The sequence below is a fragment of the Chenopodium album genome, chromosome 13 (genome assembly GCF_948465745.1).
Source record: "Chenopodium album chromosome 13, dcCheAlbu1.1, whole genome shotgun sequence".
NCBI classification, from domain to species: Eukaryota; Viridiplantae; Streptophyta; class Magnoliopsida; order Caryophyllales; family Amaranthaceae; genus Chenopodium; species Chenopodium album.
The window spans coordinates 14,334,817-14,344,411 of NC_137846.1; the positions used below are offsets into that span (position 1 = coordinate 14,334,817).

Genomic DNA, 9,595 nt, shown 5'->3' on the forward strand with positions numbered 1-9,595 from the left:
CACTTTTTTTTTTCTTACATATTAATGAAAATTAATGAAAATTTATGGTCAAAGTGTAAAGTTTAACCCAAAAATATACAATAGGAGGACTGAGAGATTATTTCTTACCATACCTTCTCGTTTATATTACTAAGGGGTGTCAAAAACTTACTTGACCCGAAAGGTTTACCTGAAACCAAACTGTTTTCGAACTAATTGGATCCGAAAGGTTTTCATCCAAATCCGATGTGGAATCAACCCGAAGTTAACTCGAAATCGATTTTATCCGAAAATTTACGATCCAAACCCAACTTGGTATCGATTCATTATTTATCTGAAACCAATAAAACCCGACAATTCAAGACCTGGATTCAATTTAACTCGAAACGAAATCTACCCGAAAATACCTCATTTTACCCCACCTTTTTTTTACCAGATTCAAAACTACCCGCGACCCTACTAAACCCGACCCAAAACTTATGAGTTAATTAGTTAACGACTTTTTTATTATAGTGGAGATTGGGGGATTTTGAATATAAAGTGTAGTTAATTGGGCGTATATTAAATTTTTAGTAGAAGAGAGAAATTCTACTAACAATAAAAAAAATGGGGTTGATAGGAGTATAAAACACTTGCATAGAAAATAGCTCTATAATGAGTTTAAAATTATATGATTGATTTGAACTGAGATCTAATTGAAACTGAATTGATTTGAACGGAGATCTAACTGAATTCGAAATGATCTGATTCAAAGTCTATTAAATCCATTTTGACCCAAATAAACCCAATTAAATCCAAATTCGAGCTTACTTGAACTGGATATGACTTGACCCGAATTTAACTTGACCCGAATTCGATTTGTACCTAACCATACCTTGACCAACTCAAACAACCCGACCCATCGTGGGTCAACCCAAACTCCATCTGGGTACCCGATTTGACACCTCTATTATTACTCTCCTTTTTTTCATTTCTATATACAACCTTTTGACTCTAATTGACTAACTCTTTCTTTTACTTTATACGGTTTAATTTTAATACATCCATTTATTTTTTTGTAATTTTCTTAAATCAGGTTTTTTTTGGTGTTTAGAGAGTCACTAGGGCGGGGGTGAGAATCGATCCCAAGATCTCTTAGAACCGAGAGGGAAGCTCTAACCACTTGAGCTATCCCTCACACTCAATTTTCTTAAATCAGGTATCTATATTGACCAAGTACATATTATGAAGTATAAGATGACAAAGGAGGGTAAGTGGATAGATAAATTAAGTCAATAATGCTATAAATGGAAAAATTGGGTTATAGACTAGTTAATTTGTGAAAGTTTATACACAAGTTATATCAATTTTCCTTAAAACTAAGAGTAGAATTCAAACTCAAATAACAAAATTTTAACCGTTGATAAGAATCGATTCCAAGATCCACTAAAATCGAAAAGAAAGCTCTAATCTACTCTGTTATCTCTCACTCTCTCATAAATAACACATTTATCACTTTTTTTTTTTTTTTTTAATTTTTTTTATTTACAAAAGCCAAGTTTGACGCAATTCTTAGAGGACTATATTCCAACCGCAGCCTTTCTCCGTTATTTTCCAAATGAAATGTAGAAAACTAAAAGTTGTGTTAGCACTGATTCTACCCTTCAAAAATTGTCTTATATTTAATGTTTTCCTGTTGTTGTTTTTAGGTTTATATATATTAACTCCTCCCTCTTCTACGATGGAGTTTTTCTTCTTCTTGAAAAATCATCATCACCGTTACAACAATGCAAGAGCTATCGACAATCGTAATTTATATGAAAGAATTCTTTATTTCATTCAATATGATATGAATTTGTTAAATACAAATATCTTTTGTATATGTTGTATGATTTTTTATTAAATAAATAATTTTACTATTTAACTATTTTAAAATAAAATCTTCAAGTCACGTTATGAATTTATCTAATCCAAAATTTAACAGTAATAAAAGAACATCTTTATTTGATACGAGGTCCTCTAAGGGAGGAATGGAGAGATGATCCAAAACTTCGGTCAAGTATTCTCTCTATAGAAACAAAGTAGTCATCTATTTTATTTTCGTACATATTAATGAGAAAATATTTCTTAAAAAACACAAAAAAGAGAAGAAATATCTTTTAAACTAATGTTAGTTCAATATTAGATTTTTTTTTTTTTTTTTTTTAAATTTTTTATAGGAATAATTCAATATTGAATTCGTTTACTTTATCTTGCTCTTTCACGTTAGGTTGTGTGAATGTGTGATGTTATGCCTTATTAAGCTCATGTCTCAGTTTACAAAATAATGTGTTTGTATCAAAATATAAAAATAAAAAGAAATAAAAAAAAAGTATTGGATTTTCTATTGTTAAGTGATGTCATATATTCGAGCATATCTATTCAACTTATCTTATTTTAAGGTTTTAATACTTATTTGAATTTGCTTATATGACCATAATTGTTGAGCATGACATAATTTTTTTTAAAAAAAACTTACATGAACTTTATTGTTTATATTAGGAAAAATATATTTTTAATAATCTTAATTATGGACGATTTACTTCTAATAATCCTAAGTAAGGTTTATTTTTTAATAATTCTAACTATGTTATGTGTTTGCCACTAATAGTCCCAATGATCGATAACCTGCTAAAAGAATTTTTGTTTTTTTTGGATTTTAATAGCCACGTGTTAACACATGATTAGTCTAAAGTTTTTTAAAAAAATTAAAAAATAAATAATACAGTGGGGAGAGGGTGGTTGGGAAAATTTTTATTTTATTTTCATTTTGGGAAATTCTCATTGGTAATCACTAATTATTTTTTTTTCTCAATGGTAAAGGGGTCAACTTTTAATTATCTTTGGTAATCAAACATTAATGTGGTTAATCAAATGGTAACTTCTGTTTAATTATTGGTTAATGAAATCATTAACCATGGTTAAATTACACTGATTTGACTTATTTACCCTTAATTTTTTTCCCTCCAATTATTTTGTTCTGATTTCCATAACCCATGTATTAAAACCCCCAATTCTCCCTCGATTTCTCATTTTTTTTTCCAGATTTTAGGGTTCTTCAATTCATTCTCCAAATTAGGGATTATGGCAAAATCGGGTTCATCATCTGTATCAACGAAGGCTATCACCATGGACGACAAGCTTGAGTGGGTAAAGGTCGTTAATTGCAATTGTTCTTCCCCAAAAATCGTTGCGGTGAAAGTATCCAAAACCATGAAAAACCCAAGGAGGCTATTCTACAAGTGTAGGGCCTGCAATTACTTTGCGTGGGTGAAGGAAGAAGATGTAGTCAGGGCAGGGGATGAATTCGAGGTTGAAGGTGCTTCATCTGGTTCTGTGAAGACAAAAGTCGAGGATTTGGCTAATTTCATGAAAAATGTTGTGAAAATGGCACTGATTTTGTATTTTGTGTTGTTGTTTGTTGTTTCTAAGTAGTAATGTATGCATTCCCTTTTGGGTATGATATGGTTCATGCATGTACTGTGAAAGGCTTTTATGCCATTATCAATAAAATAGTTGCTACAATTTCTGAATTTTTTTGCATCCAATAACAGAACAGTATATAAGTGAAATGGCCAGTGACAATGTAATAGAATTGCAAAATGTGAACAAAACATAAGTGAATTGCATAACTTACTGCCAAAAAACATGACTTGTTTCAACATCATTTGATCAACTACTAACTTACTGCAATGTCCACTAACATCATTTACCTATCCAAAATACATCATAACTATCAAATATGTCCATAAAACATCAGAGAAATTACTAGCTATGTCCCAAAAACATATTGACTTGTTACTAAGCTGACTAAGCAGGCTGGGAGGCAGAGACACCCTTCTTTGTTCTTGGTGACCTCCTTATAGGCTGAGAGGAAGGAGCATTTGTTGTTGGATCAGGCTGGGATGAATGAGCAGTTGTGCTTGGATCAGGCTGGGACAGAGACAACCCCTTAGGCTTTGATTTTGGTCCCTTTTTCTTGTTCTGCTGCACTGCTTCTGCTGCCATAGATGCTTTCTGTTTCCCAGTAAGACCACCTTGGCATGTCTGGGAGTTATGTCCATAATTCTGGCACTTGCTGCACTTAACAGTCTTGGATCTCTTTCCCTTGGCCTGCTCACCTTCTTCCCTTTTTCTATTTCTTGCAGGCCTACCAATACCTCTTTTCATATTGGGTGGGGCTATTTCTGGATAGCTGTTTTCAGGCCATTGTTCAACATCTGGGATGGCTTTGATGGTGTTGGCATAAATAAGCTTGTACCTTCTCAATGAGTACCATTCACTAACATACTTCTTAGGATCTTCATGTGCATGTATAATAGCCCTCATAGCATGCTTACATGGCAATCCAGAGAGCTGCCACACATTACATGCACAGGTTTTGTCATTTAAGTTGACAGGTAACATAGATTTACCATCTAGCACTTCATACTCTCCAGCTCCAGACTTCAAACACCTACAACTTCTTGACTCATGGCTAACCACTTGTAGTCTTTTGATGATATTAGGACAGATGTCATCATTCCAGCTCTCACACTGCTCCTTTCTAGTGGCTAGTCTCACCATAGTCAGCCTTCTGATCCCTGCAATCACATGATAAGAAATTCAACATAAGTAAAGTGAACATAAGTGCTAACTGATGGTTATGTGAACATAAGTTGACAGTAGCACCTTCAAGTAAAGTCAGAACAGGTCTGCATCTGTTAATACCCAGAGTAGAGTTAAAGCTTTCCACAAAATTTGACTTGTTCACATCACACTTTATGTTTGGGTTGAAAGCATGTTTAGACCATGTTGACTGGGGTCCCACTTTTGACAACCACTCTAATGCTAATGGGTTGGCCTTTTGAAGAGCTTTCATTGCCTTTCTAAAGGTAAAAGGGTTGTAAGCACCAACTGCCTTCCAAAAGAGTGAGAACATGAGTAATCCTGGGAAGTCTTTCTTGAAGTTCTTGACAAGATGTTTGCAGCAGTATCTTCTACCAACTTTAGGCCACAACTCAGTTAGTGCAGCTTGTATCCCCTACAAGACAAAGTAAAACAAGTCAGTAACATGTAGTAATCAATGAAGTATAAACAAAGACAATTCAGCAAAGTTTACCTTTTGCCTATCTGAGATGATACACCATTCATCTCCTCTTCCACTGTCCTTCAATGCATTCTTCAAATGCCATATGAAAAACTTCCAGGTATCAGTGTTTTCAGCTTCAACTATTCCCCAAGCAACTGGAAACAATTCATTATTGGCATCCAAAGCTACAGCTGACAGCAACACTCCACCAAAGTTGCCCTTTAAGTGAGTCCCATCAACCCCTATTATGCTTCTACAACCAGCAAATAGCCTATCCAACACAGCTTTAAATGATATGAAAATGCTCTTAAATGCTAATGGGCTTTCTGGATGATTTGCAGGATTCCAAGCACAGTGAGCCAAAGAATTGGGGTTCAAAGCTTTAATGACATCACAGTACAAAGGCAGATGTTTGTAAGACACATCATGCCCTCCATGAATTTCTTCTAATGTCTGAGCTCTCACTCTATACTGTGTTGATTGAGCCATTTCAATGCCAAACCTTTTCCATAGCAGTTCATTCAATGACTTAGTAGGTATGTCATTGTTAGCTCTAATGTCTTCCAACAGGACCCTTTTTGCCCACCTTACATTTACCATACTGTTCCTAGATTCCAATCCCTGGCAGGTGTGTTCAGAGTTCTAAATCCCTTTAATAGCCCATGTGGTTCCATCTGGCAAAACAGCAGCATGCAATCTCCACTGACAATGTGCATCAGCACACCTAACTGTGTATCTTAGTTTGTTTGCATAGTCCACAACTAAGGAAAAACCACACTGAATACAGTAGTCCCTTACAACATCCCTGAGATGTTGTTTGTCCATGAATAATTGCCATGGTTTCAACTCAATTCTCCCAAAACCCATATCTTGATACACTTCCCCATTGTTGTAAAGCTTACTAAAGTAATTGTCCTCATCTTTCTCACACTCAAAAGCAGGCTCATCAAATAGATCAAAAGTGTCCTCAACCATTGGACCATACTCATCTTCAGTATCAAGACTCTCATCAATGTCTGACCCTTCCTCACTCTCATTTGGTTCATACCCCCCATCATCTTCATTCTCATACAATGACAAGCTTTGATTATTGTCATTCCCATTACTACCATCACCTAAGCTAACTGAACTACTCCTTCTTGTACTCCCAACTACATTCAAAGTGTTCATATCACTATCACCAGCAGATGTACTAGCACTAATCAAAATTCCCTTCCTTTTTGCAGTAGTCCTAGGAAGTTTTCTCCTAAAAATGGTTGTTGCCCTAGAAGACTTAGATGATTCAGAATTCTGCCCTCCACCAAACTCTCCAGTATTCTGTAAGGGTGCAATCATAGTTGTAGTACAAGGTTGGGATTGTGTTTGTTGATGGCTGAATTCAATTGGCATTTGTGGGTGGGATTCAGGTTCTGTCTGAGGTTCATGTTCTAGAAGAGGTTGATCAACTTGCCATGGTGTTGGTGAAATGTTAAACCAATCTTCAACTGCATTACCCCTTCCCCTGCCTCTCCCTCTTCCTCTCCCAGTACCCCTTCCCCTCCCAGTACCCCTTCCTCTCCCTCTCCCCCTACCTCTCCCTCTCCCTCTCCCTCTCCCTCTTCCTCTTACAGGTACATCCCTCACTACATCATCCCAAGTTGCTTCCATGTCAGTTCCTTCAGGTATATATCCATCAACAATGGGTGTAGGCTCTGCCTTATTCAAACTAGCAACATGCCTCTCAAATTCTTCTTCAGTGTTAACCTCAGCTTCAACTACAGTGTTCTGTCTCCTTCTAGGGGTCAGTTTAGGTTTGCTAGCACTAGGACTTCCTATTTCATTAGCTATTTGTTTATCAACTTCCATGTTTGATTTACCTAAAACAAGTGACCTAGCAGCAGACACTAACTTAGTATCCTTAAGGCCATCCCCTACCCATATATATATCTCTTTCTTATCAGGTAGGTTAGCAAACATCTTCATCAAATCAGCGTCAGAATTCAGAGACACATGCTTCATTTTATACACATATTGAAAAGTCGGGTTTTGGGCTGTTTCTACATTATTTTCCTTAGCCTTCTCCCAATATTCAACTATGAGGTATATTAAATTCACCTTATCAACATCCTCAACTTTCACAGAAACATCAATACCATTATATTGAAATTGCAACACTACAACATCACCCATTCTGCAACAAACACACAACCAAACAAAACAACAGCAACAAACACTATAAGAATCATACCCTAACACACGAAAACAGAGCATACCAAAACAAATTACAAATAAATAATCATACCTGGCTGCGAATCGAGTTTTATGTTGTAATTTTCTTCAGATAAAGGCTAAAAATTTGATCTTTCAAGCTTTACGAATAGAATTTGATCGTACTTCACCCAGCAAACCTAACAATCTTCTTCACTAAGACCCTCGCAATTCAACAAATTATTCCCCAAAAAAACCCCAATTTGTTTGATAAAAACCCTACTAACTAAAAAATCCAAATTTCAGATGATAGCTCGTGTTTTTTTATCATTGAAGTTCTTCGCAAATCGCTCTCCAATTCTCTGAGTTCAAATTTTCCAACTGAAGAAGATGAACGATCGAAGCCTTCACTTTAATTGATTAGACACAGTTGGTTGGAGTAAAATAAATGGGGGCAAATATGTCTTTCCGCATCTCAACTCCTAAACCCTGGTTAAATAATTAACTAATAATTAAACAGAAGTTACCATTTGATTAACCACATTAATGTTTGATTACCAAAGATAATTAAAAGTTGACCCCTTTACCATTGAGAAAAAAAAATAATTAGTGATTACCAATGAGAATTTCCCTTTTATTTTTTATGATTTTTATTTTTAAAAAAATTTTATAAAAAATTTGGACCAATCACGTACTGACATGTGTTATGATAACCTGTTATAACAGGTTGCTGACTTAGTGTTGATCGGTTGGGACTATTAAAGACAAACACATAACATAATTAGGATTATTTAAAAAAATAAACCTTAAATGTGATTATTAGAACTAAATCGCTCATACTTTGAATCATTAAAGTATTTTTTCCTTTAAATTAAGTTAAAAAAAAAACCTCTCGCCTGTCCTCTTCCCTCCTCCTCTTAATTCTAGGGTTTCTTCAATTTTTTGGTCGTTTAGATGAAGAAATTAGACTATTTTTTAGCCCTTTTCTCTTAATTTTCTTTAGTTTTTCTATTTAATTATCAATAAATCTCCATGATTAGTGTAGATATTCGTCCGCATCCCTATGGTGGAGTATCTCCCTATGGTAGAGTCGTTAGTTTTGTTGTTTGTTTTTGTTTAGGGTTTTTGTATGTGTGGGTTTATTTAAAAAGTTAATCATCTTTTGCCATATTTAAAATTATCCGAGATCGCAACGGTTATCAAATCTTGCATTCAAGTGAATCAGATGAAAATTATCATTACGGCTACAAAAAATTGTAGATCGTCTCTCCAAAAAGGCTATATATTCCAGCAATATGTGCGAGAGATATACCATAGTACAAAGTCTATTCGGTGATCGTTCGTTTGATAAAGGAAACCCTTATTTGATTCAATTTTATATATTTGTTGATTTAGATTTCATTTGTAGATGCCGTATGGCTTTTGATTAAAAAAAAAAAAAAAAGCTTACAATATATGAACCTTTTTTTGAAGGCAAGTGAAATTATGACTAATGAGCAAGATACACGTAGTCGTGGAATCATCATAGAGTGACGATTATGTAACAATCGAAGGCAACTACTTAGTATTTAAGATCAAACACAACTAAAACTAGATACTCAGAAATTTGATAAAAATATAAAATAAATAAAAACCAATTATTCAAATAAAAGAAGAAAAAATTGCAAAAGATAATACGAACTTTGGCCAGCTTTTTTTTAAATAATACAACCTTTAGATTATTTTTTAATATTACAACCTTTAGGGGTGTTCATTTTTAACAGGCAAAACTGATTGGTAACATGTTGTTACAAGTGTATAGGACACGTGTTGCTTTATCATTTGTTGAGGCTTTTTTTTTTTTTAAAAAAAACTTTTCTCTTCCTCCTTCCCTATATCAATGGTGGTCAACCACCACCACCTAGACATTCCAACCCTTATAGCCACCAGAAAACCACCAAAGCACTCCATCAACTCACCCTTTCCCTTTCCACGAAACACCGTAGCCGCCAAAACCCACTCTAATCCCACCAAAACCTACCACGAAACGTTGCAGCTGCCACCGAAACCCACGCAAATCCCACATAAACCCAACCGAAACATCACGATACCTACCCCTTTCCTTTCCCAGACAACTGATAACCACCCCCTTCCCCTTCCCTTAACGTCACGAATAGTGCCGTCGCTTCAGGTTGGGATGCATGGTTTTTTCGCCGGGGAAGGGGATGTCGTGGTGGTTGTTGGGTTAAGAGGGGTTCAATTTTTTTTTATTATTTAACATCTAAAATTAATCATTAAAAAAATTAAAATTTAATACTCAGACCAAATACATACTGACACATGTCACGAGTAACCGATCTA

The 9,595-nt window shown here is 35.0% G+C and overlaps 1 protein-coding gene across 1 annotated transcript; it reads right to left on the reverse strand.

The window, feature by feature from the left end:
* Nucleotides 1-3,807: 3,807 nt before the first annotated feature.
* LOC145575258 (uncharacterized) lies at nt 3,808-5,668 on the reverse strand. Its single transcript, XM_081633149.1, has 3 exons — nt 5,099-5,668; nt 4,669-5,020; nt 3,808-4,580 (listed from the first exon to the last, which is right to left on the reverse strand). The coding sequence occupies exons 1-3, from the start codon at nt 5,666-5,668 to the stop codon at nt 3,808-3,810; spliced, it is 1,695 nt and encodes a 564-aa protein (XP_081489275.1).
* Nucleotides 5,669-9,595: the final 3,927 nt, after the last annotated feature.

Coding starts and splice junctions, on each gene's coding strand:
- LOC145575258 (XM_081633149.1), bottom strand. CDS start 5,668: ATGGTAAATGTAAGGTGGGCAAAAAGGGTCCTGTTGGAAGACATTAGA. Junction 5,021..5,098: donor TCATCTCAGATAGGCAAAAG/GTAAACTTTGCT, acceptor TTTGTCTTGTAG/GGGATACAAGCTGCACTAAC. Junction 4,581..4,668: donor TGTTCTGACTTTACTTGAAG/GTGCTACTGTCA, acceptor ATGTGATTGCAG/GGATCAGAAGGCTGACTATG.